The sequence below is a fragment of the Jaculus jaculus genome, chromosome 6 (assembly GCF_020740685.1).
Source record: "Jaculus jaculus isolate mJacJac1 chromosome 6, mJacJac1.mat.Y.cur, whole genome shotgun sequence".
Taxonomy (NCBI): Eukaryota; Metazoa; Chordata; class Mammalia; order Rodentia; family Dipodidae; genus Jaculus; species Jaculus jaculus.
Window position 1 is genome coordinate 1,781,976 of NC_059107.1, and position 18,114 is coordinate 1,800,089.

The following is an 18,114-nucleotide window of genomic DNA, read 5'->3' on the forward strand; positions in this document are numbered from 1 at the left end:
GCTGTGTCCCAGATAGACAGAGGAGTTCTGTTGAGTGAGACCGTTTTACAGATGACCAGCGTGGGTGATGGAGGGCGCCTGCATGCCTGTGTAGAACACACAGCAGGGGGAGGTCCACCAGCAGGCACCATCTAGGTGGCCAGGACCTTGTTGCTTCTGTCCCCTCCTGCTTCTCCTTCCTCGCCCTTCCTTCCCCCTTCCTTACTTCCTTTACTCCTTCCTTTTCCTTCTTCCCTTACTTTCCAGAGCTGAGGGTAGAATCCAGGGCCTCTCACAAGCCGGGCAATGCTTTGCCAGTGAGCTACAGCCCAGCCCTTGCCTAGGGCCTCCTGTTGCCTTTCCTCTTGGGTCCCCTCTAGAGCCCTGGGAGAGTCGCCTCTGGCCTCATGACTTGCTGTCTGCATGGCCACTTCGGCTTTGCAGTGTGGGAGCAGAGGAATGCAGAGGACCAGGCCGCAGCGCAGGCACAGAAGTCTTGCGTTCCACACATTGTTCAAGCATATACTGTAACTGCTCACCTGGCCCCGTGCCAGATACCTTCCGTGCATGAGCCCCTCAGTCCCCAGGAGATAAACACTGCTGGTCCCACTTTCCCTGTGGGGGAAATGGACACCTATGCATGCTCATCAAAGCCCTGCCATGCAGGCAGAGACAGGAGGGAGGGGGCAGGTCTGACCCTCAGGCTGGGTTTTTACCTTGTACCCCCTTTCTGGCCTCCTGTGTTCTAAAGGGTCCCAGCTTGGGAGCAGAGCAGGGGGTGTAGGGAGCAGCTTGCCCAGGGCAGAAGACGCAGGATGGGTTCTCTTACCAACTCACAAGACGCTTGGGATAATACCTCCCTCTCCCCGCCTTTGCAAAAGGAAGATTGGATGCACGAGGATTTCCCAACTGACCGAAGGGGGCCTGGCAATTTCACCACAGCAAAGAGAGCAGCGAGTGGGGTGGGGTCAGGGCTCCCCACTCCCACTCCCACACCCACACAGGAAGTAGTGATCCTTCTGCCTCTGCCCTCCTCAGTGCTGGGGTTACAGGTGTGTGCGGCCAGGCCTGGCTTGGGTGTGGGTGCTGAGAACCAAACTCAGGCCCTCAGGCATGTGCAGCAAGGGCTCTGACCCACTGAGCATCTCCCCAAGCCCTTGAAATTGTCTCTCTTGTCACCAACATTACCTGCCTCCTTCCAGCAAGCTCTTGGTACTTCTTCCATTTTGCGTTCTACATCTGTGATCAGCTTTTCTAGTCTCTCCATGTAAGTGAGACTGGGCTATCATGGTCTCTCTGTGCCTGACCTAATTCACTTAGTACAACACCCTCCAGTTTCGTCCATATTGTCAGAAATGATGGGATTTTCTTTTCTTTTTCAATTAAGTTTATTCCCAAGGAGGGAGAAAGAGAGAGAGAATGGGTGCATGTCGGGACTTCTAGCCACCTCAGATGCATACACCCCTTTGTGCTTCTGGCTTTATGTGGGTACTGGGGAATTAAACCCGGGTCATTAGGTTTTGCAGGCAAGCACCTTAACCACCAAGCAATCTCTCCAACCCTTTCCTTTTTCTAAGGCTGAGTAGTATTGCATGGTGTATATGGGCCACATTTTCTTTCCCCGAGCATCAGTTGATGATGGTTGGCACTTCTTGGCCGTCGTGGGCAGTGTTGCGATGCGGACGGGAGACCAGATGCCTCTTGACCCTCTGACTTCAGTTCCTTCCGATCAATGCCCAGAAGCGGGATTTCCGGACCCTATAATAGCTCTCTTGAGTCTTTTATTTTTAGTTAATTATTTATTTATTTAAGGCAGAGAAAGAGAGAGTGTGTGAGAATGGCCACACCAGGGCCTCTAGCCACTGCAAATGAACTCCAGATGCGTGCACCACCATGTGCAATCTGGCTTATATAGGACCTGGAGAATTGAACCTGGGTCCTTAGGCCTTGCAGGCAAGCGTCTTAACCACTAAGCCATTTCTCCAGCCTTCTACTTGAGTCTTTTGAGGAAAGTACCCCTGTTTTCCATCATGGCTGGACTAGTTTGCATTGCCTCCAGCTGTGCAAAGGTTCCATCTTCCCCACACCCTCAACAGCACTTGTTTTCTTTTGTCTTTCCAATGACGGCTATCTTAACAGATACCTGATTGTGGTTTTAAGAATCTTTCTTTTAAAGTATTATACTAAGTCAGGTAACCCAGGCCCAGAAAGCCAAGCGCCACATGTTCTCTCTCATATGTGGATCCTAGCTACAGATGACTGGGCTTCTGCGTGAGAATGAAAATACTTAGTAGCAGAGGCCAGTAAGTTGAAAAGGAGACATAAAGGGTGGAGAAAGGAAGGGAGGAGGATACTTAATAGGTTGATATTGTATATATGTAATTACAATGATTGTAATGGGGAGGTAATATGATGGAGAATGGAATTTCAAACGGGAAAGTGTGGGGGTGGGGAGGGAGGGAATTACCATGGGATATATTTTATAATCATGAAAAATGTTAATAAAAATTAAAAAAAAAAAAAAAGAATCTTTCTTTTAGCTGGGCATGGTGGCACATGCCTTTAATCCCAGCACTCAGAAGGCAGAGGCAGGAGGATCGTTGTGAGTTCAAGGCCACCCTGAGACTACATAGTGAATTCCAGGTCAGCCTGGGCCAGAGTGAGACCCTACCTCAAAAAAACAAAAAAAGAATCTTTCTTTTATAGATGAGGAAAAACACACTTAGAGATTGTTATTGAAGACCACCTCAGGTAAGAGTAGAGGTGTGTGGGTCTGAAATCTTGCCCTTTTGTGGAGAGAGTGCCATTGGATCAAAAAGACCAAGAGCCCAGACTACTAAACACTCACTCTAGAAGGTCCATTTGATATGGGCGTGATGGCCTTTGCATTGTAAAACTATAATTTATTTATTTGAGAGAGAAAGAAAGAAAGAGGCAGAGAGAGAGAGAGAGAATGGGTGCGCTAGGGCCTTCAGCTGCTGCAAACTGCAGACACGTGTGCCACCTTGACAATCTGGCTTATGTGGATCCTGGAGAATTGAATCTTGGTCCTTTGGCTTTACAGGCAAGCGCCTTAACCGCTAAGCCATCTCTCCAGTCCTGGCCTTTGCCTTTCATTCTTCACTCTCTCTCCCTCTCCTTCTCTCCTGTTCTAAAGGAATGGTTATTGTTGGATTGAGATGGGACCTCATGTAGCCCAGACTGGCACCTTGCTACATAGCTGAGAATGACCTTGAATTCCTAACCCTCCTCCTCCAGCCTCCCTAGTGCTGGGATTGTAAGTGTGCGCCACCATGACTGGCCTGTGTTTTCTTTCTGAAAGAAGCCTCCCATCTCTTGGACAGTCTACATCATGATTGCAGGGGGTGGCCACCTCCATTCTAAGAGCCACCCCCCCACACACACACTCAAACCCTCGGGACAGCACATACCTCATGTCTGTCATTCTAACCCTTTCCTGGCTTGACCCTACCCCATTGAGGGGAAAGAGTCAAGTTGTCTGCACATGCCACCCTGCACAGCTGAGGTCACACTTAAGCTGTCTTCTTTCTGGGAGTCCAAACCCAGACCCCAGGGAAAGCACCTCTTCCTAAAGCTTCTGCTGCACTCATCCCAGTCAGTGCTCTGCAGAGTTGTGGTCAATTTTGAAAGTTTTAAATAAATATATATAAAAATATAAATATATAATTTTTATACACACACACACACATATATATATATGTACACATACATACATATACATATTTTGGGTTTTAGAGGTAGGGTCTCACTCTAGCCCAGGTTGACCTGGAATTCACTCTGTATCCTCAGGGTGACCTCAAACTCATAGCAATCCTCCTACCTCTGCCTCCTAAGTGCTGGGATTAAAGGTGTGCGCCACCACACCCAGCTTTCATTATTTATTTGAGAAAGAGAGAGGGAGAAGTAAGGGTGTGCCCCAGGGCCTCTTGCCATTTAAAATGATCTGTGAATGCATGTACCATTTTGTGCATCTGGCTTTATGTGGGTACTGGAGAATCAGCCTGGGCTGGATGGCTTTGCAAGCAAGCACCTTTAACCACTGAGCCATCCCACCCCTGTGGTCAGTTTTGACTTCACATAGCGCTGCAATCAGGAGCGAGTTGGAGGTTCCCTTCCCTGCCTGCAAGCTCTCTGGCCCTGGGCTTTCCTTTAGCTCAGGAATTTTTAGGTCTAAGCATGAAGCCTGGAGGTCCATATGTTCCTCCCCAAGAGGAAGAGGCCTCAGGCATTCTTTCTTCCTCCGTGTGTTTCCACCACCACGTGGCTCATGGACGGTATGTGTGGTCCTCCTGAGCTCTGATGTCTGCTCAAGTAGGAGAGAGAAAAGGGGACACAACACATTTCTCTTTTACTAGCAATCTGGTCTTGGGGGCAAGTGTCTGCAGGGTCCTACGAGGACAGCCAAAGCATAACGCCGGATGACTAGTGCCACGTGGAATTCCAAGGCTATGTCTTCCAGCTCAGGGTAGAGAAGCTGGGGCCTAGGTTTGGAGGGAAGAGTTTTCCACTGTTTTTATGGTAACCACTAACCATCAACCACAAAACAGCATATTAAAAAACATCAAATAGGACTGGAGAGATGGCTTAGTGGTTAAAGTGCTTGACTGCAAAGCCTAAGGATCCAGGTTCGATTTCCCAGTACCCACATAAACCGGATGCTCATGTTGACGGTGCAAGAGTCTGGAGTCCATTTGCAGTGGCTAGAGGTCCTGGTGCACCCATTCTCTCTCTTCATCCCTCTATCTCTCATAAATAAATTTTAAAAATTCTAAAAAATCTGCTTTGGATTGCCATGTTGGATGGATAGTTTCTGATGTCATTAATATGAATTCTCATAAGGAAAGGGACCCTACATGCCAGCTGTCTTCTCCGGTGTCCTGGGTAAGGGCTTCCTTTTGAGACACCTTTTCTTCCAGATGTGGGCATGGTGGGCCTGGCTCCCCTGAGACAGCTTCTTGGTCCCACTGCCAACTCTGTGATATCACTGGTCTCTTTGAGGCATCGTCACCTGCTCCTTCCTTCCCTGTGCTTTCTCCCACCGTCTTATTTGTCTTTCCGCATCCCTGGGAAATGGGCCGAAGAAGCTGTCATTATCTGTGGTTTACAGACCAAAGTCCAGCACAGGTCCTGTGTCCTCCCAAGGTCATCACTTGACCCATCAGTGGTTCAAGGCAGCAGCTCTCTTACCCATGTCCAGTGTGGACCTATGGTGTATTCCACAAGTTCTCAATCACAGTCACCTACAAACTGACAGATAGATTGAGCCTTCCTCTGGGTTTTGTGGATTCCAAATCCCACTGGCTATGTGACAGAGCTGGAGTTCTGGCCCAGCCGGTGGCACGGTGAGCATCTACCGGGGAGAAGTCGCTCTCTCGGCCTGGCGTTAGGTTATTCTTCCCAGAAGTAGTCCTGTCTCTTCCCACAAACCTTCAGTGTTCTCCTACTTCCAAGGGGAAACAGCCTTCCTGGTTAGCACGTACCTTCGATGTCACTAATCTTTCACTTACAGTTTATTTATTTGTTTTGCTTTTTTGTTTTTTTTCGAGGTAGGGTCTCACTTTAGCCCAGGATGACCTGGAATTCACTATGTAGTCTCAGGGTGGCCTCGAACTCATGGTGATCCTCCTACCTCTGCCTCCCGAGTGCTGGGACTAAAGGCGTGCACCACCATGCCCGGCCTTACAGTTTTGACTCTGGTTCAAGGCCATACTCCCTACTCATCTGACCCTACCTGCTACAGTTACCTTTTGTGACAAACAGAATATATTTAGAATTAGTTCTATGAAGGCATCCAGGGGACTGGAGACATGGCTCAGTCAGTAACTTCACAAGCATGAGGCCCTGAATTCTATCCCCAGAAGCCATGCAAGTGCCCGGGTGGTGACGCATGCCTACAGACTGAGCCCTGGGGAAGCCAGGCTGGCAGGACCGTCGGAGCTTGAGGGTTCGGTCAGTTTAGCCTCAGTGGTGGGCTCCGGGGGAGAATCCTGAGGGCAATCACCCAAGTCCATCGTGATCCACCATCTGGGTTTGGGGAGAGGGACGGAATGCTCTGGTGACACCAAGGAACGAGTCCAGGGATGGTCTCCCCTCCCCCACTCTCATGAGAAGCCAAACCTTCTCATGGAAGGCTTGCTCTCTCTTGAGGGGACCCACGTGAAGACACCCTACCTGTCTCTCATGAGGAGAGTCTATGGTGAGCAGACCCCCTTCTCTCTCACACAGAGACTCATGCCCTCATGAGGAGACACTCGCTCATGAAAGGCCTTCCAAGGCTTAAAGGGCCCTCAGTGGAATAGGGGCAGGGGAGAGGGGACCTCAGAGTATAACCAGTGGGTTAGGGTTGATCAAATGGCAATATGTTAAAATCCTCAATCTAAATGATCAATATCCCACTTTATATGCAGATAGAGCTACTGTTGATAATTTCAATCTATGTATAATTGTTTTAAAATACTTTGACATCTTAAATCAAAAACAAGCAAAAAAATAAAGTCAGTGCATCAGTTTGACCGCCTGAGCATCTAAGCAGCAGGTCTGGGAAGGACGGCGTGTGTCACTGGTCAGCCCTTGCTATGGCTGGAGGACCGTGGTGCACCGTGAAAACCCAGCCTCCCCACCCTGAGAACCGCAGGAAAAGGCAGGCGTTGTGTCTGGGAGCTGCGGCAGGGGCTGACCATGTCTGCGATGACGTGTTGAGAAGGTGTGGGTATGGGCCCAGGGCGGGGGGCTTCTGTGCTGGGGTATTTCCGGAAGGGATAGAAGGGGCAGGATGAGGAGGGATTTCACTGTTGAAACAAAGCTTGGTATTTTGAGCCAATCTGGCAGCAGCTTCTTGAGTGGAGGTTTGGTTTGGCTCTGAATCCCTTCAGCTCGGCATTAGTCAGAGAGTCACAGACGCCCAGAGTGTGAAGTGACATGCTACACACGGTCCATTGCAAACGTGGGTCACAGAGCGTGAAGATCATAGCACATCCTATCAGATGTGTTCAGACCTTTTATGACACGATCCCGAATGCTAGGCCAGCAGAGCCAGGCTGGGGGATCTGGAATGGTTCCCCAAAATCCCCTAGCCTACTGTTCAGCCCTGCCCTCCCTTGGGGGAAAGGAACAAAGATGAGGTGGGGCCCACACACCAACCTGGCTTCTAACACTGTAGTCTGTTTAGAGATGGTGTGATCACGTGCAGTTCCTTCAGGTTTTATCCCACTAGTGGGATTTGTCATTCTCACCACAGTGACCCTAAAACGCTCACCACTTACATGTGAACGAGGTCTCTAGGGCACAGGTGACATACTTGGCCAAAACCACACAGAGAATGGGTGACCTCCGATCCCAGGCTCCCAAGATCCAGTCAGGGATGTAGCCTCCGTGCCAGGCCATGTTGTACAGTCCATGTCTATCGCCAGGGACATCCCTTAAAGCCGTTGGGAGGGTCATTTAACACGTGGTAGAGATGCCTTTGTGTGTGGAGGCCGGGGAGCTGCACGTGTGGGAGGCGTAAGGCTCCAGAACGGTTTGCAGCTCACGAACAGAGCCAGCGGTGCTGTCCACACTGCTGTCTCCCTCCCATGATGGGGCAGCTCTTGACCTGCTGGAATGATCCACCCGAGTGGCTCCTGAGATCACTAACAAGACAATAGGAACAGATCTAAAGCCGTGCTCCAACACCGACAGTCTGGTGGGATGGGTTCTGAAGGCCAGAAGCAGAAGTTCTGAGAAGCTGGGGCTCGGGTGAGCGGAACCACAGCCTCCTAAAGTCTTCTGACAGCAGGCCTGGGGATGTGGCTCAGCGGTAGAGTGCTTGGTATTTTGAGCCAATCTGGTATAATATTTACTTTCTGGTGTATTAGTTACTTTGTCCTTGCTGTGACCACATACAAGAAGCAATGGAAGGGAGGGAAGGGGAGAGAGAAGGAAGGAAGAGAGGAAGGAGGGACAAAAGGAAGGAAGGAAGAAGGGAGGGAAGGAGAGAAAGAATGAAGAAAGGAGGGAAGAGAGGAAGGAGGGAGAGAAGGAAGGAGGAAGGGAGGGAAGGAGAGAGGGAAGGAAGGAAGCATGGATTTATCTGGGCTCATAGATTAAGGTTACAGTCTATCACGGCATTGGAGCTCAGAGCAGCTGGTCACATTGCATCTGCAGGCAGGCAGTGGAGAGCATAGAAGGCTGGTGTTCAGCCAGCCCCTCCTTTTACTCAGTCCAACATCCCAGCCCACGAACAGTGCTGCCCACGCTCAAGGTGTGTCTTCCTACCTCAATTAACCTAATCATGATGATTCTTCAGACATGCCCAGAGGCTAACCTAATCTAGCTAATTGCCCCCAGGCATGCCCAGAGACTAGTTTCCTAGAATCACCTAGGTCCTGTCAAGTTGAAAATCAATATCAACCACCACATGTATGAAGCCCCGAGTTCAAGGCCCAACACTGCATAAACCAGGCATGGTGGCTCATGGCTATAATCCCAACACTCAGGAAGTAGAGATAGGATGATCAGGAGTTCAAGGTCATCCTAGGCTTCAGAGTGAGATGGAGATCAGCCTGAGCTACAAGAGATCCTGTCTCAAAACAAAAAGAAAAAAGAAAAAAGAAAGGCCTATGGCCTCATGTTGCAGAAGATGAGCGAGTTCAGGAGTAGTGGGGAAGGCCGTGACATGGTATCTGAAAGTCTTCCTTCTCCACGGGCCCACCATTAATAATATGAGCCAGTGCTGCAAAGTGACAGCGCTGGGTCATATTGACAACTAGGTCCCACACCTATGTGCTGCCACTGACTTTATTCTCCAAGTGAGCTTAGAAAGTGGGAGACCTGGGGCTGAAGAGGTGGCTTAGTGGTTAGGGCACTTGCCTGTGAAGCCTAAGGATACAGGTTCAATTCCCCAGTACCCATATAAGTGTGCTGCACAGGGTAGTGCATGCTTCTAGAGTTCGTTTGCAGTGGCTATAGGCCCTTGCTTGCCCATTCTCTCTTTCTCAAATAATAAATAAATTTTAAAAAATTAATAAAGAGGGCCGGAGAGATGACTTAGTGGTTAAGCACTTGCCTGTGAAGCCTAAGGACCCCGGTTTGAGGCTCAATTCCCCAGGACCCACGTTAGCCAGATGCACAAGGGGTGCACGCGTCTGGAGTTCGTTTGCAGTGGCTGGAGGCCCTGGCGTGCCCATTCTCTCTCTCTCTCTATCTGCCTCTTTCTCTGTCTGTCACTCTCAAAAAAATGAAAATGAACAAAAATTTTTTAAAAATTAATAAAGAGAAAGTGGGAGATCGGAGGATCAGAGGAGGTAAGGCATTAATTGGAGAACACAGCCACCTTCAGCCTCAAACATCTGTGGAGTGGGGAGTGAAACCGAGACAGTGGATTTATACACAGATGCTAGGAGTCTTACTCATGTGAAGAATGTGAGGAGTGTCCCCACATGATGGCCCAAAGTCATCTCCCGAGGTTGCATGTGTCCCCTTCCTGCAGCAGCGCAGTCACCCACGCACAGCCTTTCCTCCAGGCCTGGGGACCAGGAGCGCCAGGCCCCACCCCGGACAAGTGCTCGCTCGCAGCTTCCCAGAGCTGGCCAAGCAAGCCAAGACTCGAGCAGAGCCTGGCTTCCTGCTCCACTGGGGCGCAGGCTGGGCCCTCTCCAGAGATTTCCACAGGCCCTGTCCTCACCCCAGCCCAGGCTTTGATCCTCCTTGGCATTGAGAAGCAAAAGTAACCAATACTTCGCACCGTCCACATGCCAGGCACTGTGGACAGAATCCTCCAGCATACTTTGTCTTCATAAAACCCTATGAGAGCCATGCTCCAGCACCCCCATCTTACAGATGAAGAAACTGAGGCTCTCAGAGATTAAGGAACAGACCCAAGGCAATAGCCAGGTATGGAACCGAAACCAAGACACTAAGGAACAAAAGCATCTCTTTCTGGTGGTCTAGTCAGGAGGGAAGTTCCTGGCTGTCAGCCTCACCCTGTGACGTTGGGTAAGTCCCTTTCTTCTCTTGGGATTTTATTTTCCTGCTTCTAAAGGAGGAGATGAGTTCCAAAGATGCATTCTGTCAAGGTTTTCCATAAGTTCACAACATTCCTTTTTTTCCCATTTTTATTTATTTATTTGAGAGAAAAAGAGAGAGTGAGCACGGATGCACCAGGGCCTCTTGACACTGCAAAGGAAATCCAGAAACCTGTGACACTTAGTGCGCCTGGCTTTCCGTGGGCACCGGGGAACGGAATCCCACCTGCAGGCTTTTCAAGCAAGCACCTTTAGCGGCTGAACCATCTCCCCAGCGCAGGACTGTTTTCACTTCATGTTGACCGAGGCCCATATATAACTACTACTGATCCAGACACTGAAAATTCTGCCAAATTAAGATGTCCAGTGTCATGTGGAGAAGCAGTCACTAAATACATAAGACTATATCTGGCGGGGTGATAAGAACCCGGAAGAAAGGGGGTGGGGTGATGAAGTGGGTGGAGTTGGGAAAGCAAAGCTTCTACATCTTAAGTAGAGGAAGACTTCAATTGTACAAAGGCCCCAGGCAGGTGCTTGGGGTGTTGTTTGCACAGTAGAAAGCGGTGAGAACTGCAACACAGTACACCACCATGGGAAGGTATAGCTGGAGACCTAGGCAGGCCTTTGATGGTTTGGGGCCTTTGGGGCCCCAACCATAAGATTAGATCATAATCTAAGTGCTGTGGGAAGGTGTTGGAAAAAAATCTTAACTGATGGGAAGATACGGTGTATACTTTGACAAGATGTCTCACGTCGTACTCTTGGGTGTCAGAGGCCCACAGGATGGTGCAGGGAAGCCCTGGGGCCTATGCACCGGCAAGCTTGTTCACCCGCTGGGACCAAGTTCCCTGGAAACTGTGGCGCAGAGACGGCGCCTTCGCTCCGAGTCTACTTGTCAGGACCACGGACCCTACACCTTGCACGTGGGTACAAACATGCAACCACCACCCGAGGGTGAATCTCCCTGCATCGCACCCCCGCCCCCAGCCCTCCGCCACTGAGACCCCGGTGGCTGCTCCTTCCCTGTAGCGCATCGCATCTTGTCAGGGCCTGCCCGCCACCGGTGCTGACCTGGGGAACAGGAAGCTTGCCTCGCACGCCAGGACAAGCGGAGCTGCCAGGGCGCGCTGCGGGCACCCGCCTCCCAGAGCTACCCAACCATCAGGGACCCTGGTAAGGACTCCTTCTCCCTGGGGCTTCCAGCCAGAGAAGTCACGCTGTCCTGGAGGGGATCGGGGCCTGAGGTCCCCTCTTGTTTACAGGGGCTGGTCAGGAGAGGGTGATCATGGCTCCTGCCTTGGGTTAGCATCCCGTGCACTATAAGGGGCATTAAGGTAAGAACAGGGACCAGGAGCACTCAGTAGGGATCTGCTGCTGGCTTTTTAACCTTCAAGTGTGGGCATCGGCTTCTTTCGGTCCCTTCCTTGTGGAAGTGCCTGGGCTCAGGGTGACCCCCCGCCCCACAATGTCTCAAGGGGCAAATGGTGGTAGTGAACTGGGAGAGTGGGACAGTCAGCCTCTCTCTGTGCTAGGCTGGGCTGGTCTCCTATCCTGGAATGCTACCCTCAGGATCTCAGGGAACCCCATGCCCATTCACTCTGGCTGCCAGCCCCTCCTTGCCCCGTGCCCTGGAAGTTTAACGCTCTGGAGCCTTTGCGGAGCAAGGGAACTGGAAGAACGAGTCTGGCCGGTCTCACCCAGGAATGCTCCACATGTGGCTGGCAGCCAGGCTGCTTCTGGGTCTGGGGCTTCCAGGGGCAGGGAGGGCTCTGACCCTGGCACCTAGCCTCACCCTGGAACCCCAAACTTTGCCTTTGCCCTTGGCCCTTTAACATAGGCTACATGAAGGATGGACTTGAAGGGACACAGCCCAGGGGAGGTAACAGAGGATCCAAACAGCTAATTCCCAGAGATCCGTTCTTACCCGGCCACACACTGTGTGACCTGGGACAAATCTGGGGCTCTTTGCCCGTCAGTATGTGAGGATGCCAACAGAGATCTATCACACGTAAGGTCCAACACGGCGGTGACATTCTTGTGGTCTGGCAGTGACCTGTCTGGAATCAGGTAGGGTAGGACAGTGCTCATAGCCTGGGGCAGGGGAAGCTGCCCCACCCTAACCTGTGACTCTAAGAGCTCCTCCTGATAGGTGGGGATACTCCTTCCCCTCATTTTCTCGTTATCACTAATAGCTAATACTGTTAAAACTTTCTATGTTCTGGCCTGGAGAGATGGCTTAGCAGTTAAGGGTCTGGAGTTTATTTGCAGTGGCTGGAGGTCCTGGTGCACATATTCTCTCTCTTCCTCTCTCTCTCTTTCAAATAAATAACCAAAAATAAAGTTTTAAAAAAAAACCTTTTTATGTTCTGGGCACTGTGCCTGATCCTTCACCTCTATTATTCCCCTTAAATTTGTGTGTGTGTGTGTGTGTTCACATGCATGCATGTGAAGGCCAGAACGGGTGTCTTCTTTGATCACAATCCACTTTATTTCCTGATACAGGGTCTCTCCCTCGAGCCTGGAGCTAGCCGATTTGGGGAGCCTAGCTAGCCTTTCACCCTGGGGATCCTGTTTCTCCCTCCCAAGTGCTGAGATCGCGGGCACGCTGCCACTACCGCCTAGCGTTGATGCAGGTCTTGGGGATCCAAAGTCGGGGCCTCACACTTGCATGGCAAGTGCTCTATCCATCAAGCCGTCTCCCCAGCCCCTCCCCCCTTTGATTTTCACAATAGGTCTTGTGTGTATATACATGCGCTTGTGCATGCAAGTAGGTGTGCACGTGTGCGCTCGTGTGTGGAGGCCAGAGGACAACCACAGGTGTCATTCCTAGGGTGCTGTCCATGAGGGTTTAAACTCACCCAACAGGTGAGACTGGCTGGCTAGCAAGCTCAGGGGTCCACCTGACTCCACCTCCTCAGTGCCGGCCGCTCGGGCACGCACGACCACATCTGGCTTTGTTGGTGGTGTTTTATATGGGTCCTGAGAACAGAACTCAGGCTTGAATGGCAAGTGCCTTATCTCCTAGGCCATCTCCTCAGCTCCCCATTTTCACAGCACTTCTATGAGATAGACAATATTCTTATCCCTCTGTTATGGAAGAAATCAAGGTTCATGGAGAACTTGCTTACAGTCACTGTGTCAAAGGAGAGCCAGGACTGAGAGCCAGGTAGCCTTGTGCCACGCCTGGGGCTTTGGTGAGATGCAGCTTGATTTGATTGGAGTTCAGGCCTTCTGGAGGGGCCCTACAGGAAGAGACTGTTAAGCGGGGGTGCCTGGCTAAGAGTTAGGATCATTTTACCTTCACAAGGTAGCCACAGAAGTTTCTAGAAAGAGGAGTGATTGAGTGATCACGATTTTGGGTTGAACCTGCTGGGTGCCCTTGAGCGAATACTGCAGGTTGTCAGTGATCTGGTCACAGGTGAGACTCAGGCCATGTCCACAGTGATGGGTGGGATGTCAGGTCTAGACAAGTCTTTCAATTTTCATCCACTGTGGCTGTACTGAGGAGCCAGACATGTCTCCACGGTGGGATCCACCTGTGCATTGTAGGGTGCATAGGAGCCCTGCCTCGCTGCTCAGTGTGTTGCCAGCAGCACCTTCCCCTCAAGTGAGATAGCCCAAAATAGCTTCAGACACTGGACATTGTCTCCCCGCACTGTGTCCCCTACAAACCACAGTGGGAGGAGCCATTTCTTTCCTAACTTGTGTCTTTTCCTTCTCGCTCCCCGGCAGGAGTTTTCCACCATGAGCTTTGCCCTGCTGGGTCTAAGCATCCTGTTGGTCCACTGTGCGTCCTGTGAGGAGTCTCAAGAAAGCACCATCTCCCCCTTAGCTTGGCGCTTCACACACCCTCTGTACAATGTGACCATCTACGAGAACTCTGCTCCCAAGACCTACGTGGAGAGCCCCGTGAAGATGGGCGTGCACCTGGCGGACCCCCAGTGGGCAGTGAGGTACCGCATCATCTCAGGAGATGTGGCCGGTGTCTTTAAGACCGAGGAATACGTGGTGGGCAACTTCTGCTTCCTGAGGATAAGGACCAAGAACAGCAACACAGCCCTCCTGAACAGGGAGGTGCGAGACAGCTACACACTGGTTGTCCAAGCCACAGACAAGAGCCTGGAGTTTGAAGCTCTGACCCACGTGGTAGTGCACATCCTCGACCAGAACGACCTAAAACCGCTCTTCTCCCCGCCTTCATACAGAGTGACCATCTCTGAGGACATGCCCCCAAAGAGCCCCATCTGCAGAGTGACCGCCACCGACGCGGACCTGGGCCAGAACGCCGAGTTCTATTACGCCCTTCACACCAGGTCAGAGGTGTTTGCCGTCCATCCCACCAGCGGGGTGGTCACCATAGCCAGGAAGTTGAATGTCACCCGGCGAGGGAAGTATGAGCTCCAAGTGTTGGCCGTGGACCGCATGAGGAAGATCTCCGAGGGCAACGGGTTTGGAAATTTGGCAGCGCTGGTCGTTCATGTGGAGCCTGCTCTCAAGAAGCCCCCTGCTATTGTCTCGGTGGTCGTGACGCCACCAAATGTCGATGATGGCGCCACCCATGCCATCATCACGGTGGATACAAATGGCTCAGGAGCCGAGGTGGATTCACTGGAGGTGGTTGGCGGCGACCCTGGAAAATGCTTCAAAGCCATCAAATCCTATGCCCGGAGCAACGAGTTCAGTCTGGTGGCAGTCAAGGATATTAACTGGGCGGAACATCTCCATGGCTTCAACCTCAGCCTCCAGGCCCGCAGTGGGAACAGACCTTCCTCCCACTCCCATATCAGGGCCTTCCACCTCCCACCCTCCACGCTGGCCTCCATCAGGTTTGAAAAGGCTGTTTACCGAGTGCAGCTCAGCGAGTTCTCCCCTCCTGGAAGTCGTGTGGCCCTGGTGAAGGTCACCCCGATCCTCCCCACCCTACGCTACGCTCTGAAGCCATCTTCTGAGAGCACGAGCTTCAAGCTGAATGTCCGCACAGGACTGATCACCACAACGAAGGTCATGGACTTCCACGACAGAGCCCAGTACCAGCTCCACATCCGAACCTCCCTGGGCTCAGCCTCCACCACAGTTGTAGTTGACATCGTGGACTGTAACAATCACGCCCCTGTCTTCAACAGGTCTTCCTATGATGGGACCTTGGATGAGAACATTCCTCCAGGCACCAGCGTCCTGATGGTGACAGCCACAGACCGGGATCATGGGGACAATGGACATGTCACCTATTCCATTGCTGGCCCCCAAACTGTGCCCTTCTCCATCGATCCTTACCTGGGGGTCATCTTCACCACCAAAGTCATGGACTATGAGCTCATGAAAAGAATTTATATTTTCCGGGTACGGGCATCAGACTGGGGATCCCCTTTCCGCCAAGAGAAGGAAGTGTCCGTCTCACTGAGACTTAAGAACCTAAATGACAACCAGCCTATGTTTGAGGAGGTCAACTGCACAGTCTCTCTTAGCCAAGATGCACCAGTCGGGAAATCAATAATGACCTTGTCAGCCATAGACGTGGATGAACTTCAGAACCTGAAATATGAGATCATGTCTGGCAATGAACAGGAGTATTTTGATTTAAACCATTTCTCTGGGGTGATATCCCTCAAGCGCTCTCTCTTGAATCTCACCATAGGTCGACCCACAAGCTATTCCCTGAAAATCACAGCCTTGGATGGCAAGCACTATGCCTCGCCCACAACACTGAATGTCACTGTCGTGAAGGACGCTCGTTCTCAGGTCCCTGTGAAGTGTGATAAAACAGGGGTGTTAACCCATTTCACAAAGACCATTCTCCACTCTGTTGGGCTTCAGGACCAGGAGCCCAGTGAAGATGAATTGACTTCCCTCAGTAGCTATCAGATCAATCACCACACACCCCAGTTTGAGGGCCATTTTCCCCAGTCTATTGATGTTCTGGAACAGATTCCCATCAACACCCCCTTGGCCCGCCTGGCAGCCACGGACCCTGACACTGGCTTTCATGGCAAACTGGTCTATGTGATTTCAGATGGCAATGAGGAGGGTTGCTTTGACATTGAGTTGGAGACGGGGCTGCTCACGGTAGCAGCGGCCTTGGACTATGAAACGACCAATTTCTACGTCCTCAATGTGACAGTATATGACCTGGGCACTCCTCAGAAATCCTCTTGGAAGCTGCTGACAGTGAGTGTGAAAGACTGGAATGACAATGCACCCAGGTTTCCTGCAGGTGGGTACCAGCTCACCATCTCAGAGGACACAGATGTTGGAACCACAATCGCAAAGCTGCAAACGAAAGATGCGGACTCGGAGGACAATGGGAGGGTCCGCTACACCCTGCTGAGCCCCACGGAGAAGTTCTCCCTCCACCCCCTTACTGGGGAGTTGGTTGTCACAGGACACTTGGACCGGGAATTGGAGCCTCAGTATATACTGAAGGTTGAGGCTAGGGATCAACCCAGGAAGGGTCACCAGCTCTTCTCTGTCACAGACTTGATGATCACGTTGGAAGATGTCAATGATAATTCTCCCCGGTGCATCACAGGACACAGCAGCCTGAAGGTCCCTGAGGACCTGCCCCCAGGAACTATCTTGACATTTCTGGATGCCTCTGATCCTGACCTGGGCCCTGCGGGTGAAGTGAGATATGTCCTGGTAGATGACGTCCATGGAACCTTCCAGGTGGACCCGATGACTGGGGCACTGAGTCTGGAGAAAGAGCTGGACTTCGAGAGGCGGACTGGATATAACCTGAGCCTGTGGGCCAGTGACAGTGGGTGGCCCCTCACCCGCAGGACCCTCTGCCACGTGGAGGTGTTGGTCCTGGATGTCAACGAGAACCTCCACCGTCCCCGTTTTGCCTCCTTTGTACACCAGGGCCAGGTGCGGGAGAACAGTCCCCTGGGAACTCCAGTGCTGCTGGTCACTGCCCAGGATGATGATGGTGGCTTGGACGGGGAGCTCCGGTACTCCCTGCGGGCTGGCACTGGTCTTGAAGCCTTCAGTATCAATCAAGACACAGGTACAGGGGGCGAGGGCCATGTGGGGGAGGGGGTGCCAGGGCCCAGGGATGGGGGGATGAAGGGAGAACAAGGACCATGCTGAAAGAAATCAGGCTGAGGCAGCGAAGAAAGGCAGCGAGTAAGGATCCCCCTTCCTGTGCCTTTAAAAAAAAAAAATCTTTACTGGATATTTTACTTCAGATTTTTTTTTTTACATATGCACACACATATACATGTATGTATTATATATATTTGTGCATAAGATAACACATATATTTTCCACTTATAAAGGTAACGTATGATGGTTATAGATTTTTTTGGTAATTATATAGAAGAAATAGATGTCCTTCTGTGTCCCATCTTCCCAACTAAGATGTTTATTAACAATTTGGCCTATAGTCCTCTAAGTTTTTCAGTTTGTATCTGATGGTTTCTTCCCCCCTTCTCTCTCTTTTATCCTTCCTTCTTCTACCTTTTTCTTTTTATTTATTTGCAAGGAGAAAGGAGGAGAGAGAGAGAGGGAAGGAGAGAGGGAAGAATATGGACATGCCAGGGCCTCTTTCCACTGCAAATGAATGCCAGACACATGTGCCACTTTGTCACTTTGTGCATCTGGCTTTACATAGGTACTGGGGAATTGAACCTGGGATGTTAAAATACCTTAACTGCTGAACCATTGAACCATCTCTTCAGCCCCTTTATTCTCTCTCTCTCTCTCTTACTCGTTGAGGACTAAACCCCAGAGTCTTAGGCATGCCTAGCAGGTACTCTACCAATGAGCTCTATTCCCAGCCCACAAATGTCTACTTTCAATGACAGCATATTGTATTGTTACTTTTCTTGTAATTGTGACAAAGTTGCCTGACAAAAATAACTTAAGGGGACTGGAGAAATGGCTTAATAGTTAAGGCATTTGTCTGTGAAGCATAGGGATCCAGGTTTGATTCCCCAGTACCCACGTAAGTCGGATGCACATGCTGGTGAATGAATCTGGAGTACATGGGCAGTCGCTGGAGGCCCTGGTGCACCCATTCTCTCTCTATCTGCCTCTTTCTCTCTCTCTCAAATGAATAAAAACAAAATATTTTATAAAAACGACTCAAGGAAGGAAAGGCTCATTTTGGCTCATG

At 51.0% G+C, this 18,114-nt stretch overlaps 1 protein-coding gene across 1 annotated transcript in view; it reads left to right on the forward strand.

Annotated features, from left to right (window-relative positions):
* The window catches only part of Fat2 (FAT atypical cadherin 2), a 92,222-nt gene that overhangs the window by 12,960 nt on the left and 61,148 nt on the right, over positions 1–18,114 (forward strand). Inside the window, exon 2 of the mRNA XM_004666597.2 lies at positions 13,734–17,004. Coding sequence (XP_004666654.2) covers positions 13,746–17,004 — 3,259 coding nt within the window. The 5' untranslated portion in view covers positions 13,734–13,745. The remainder of the gene's footprint in view (positions 1–13,733; positions 17,005–18,114) is intronic.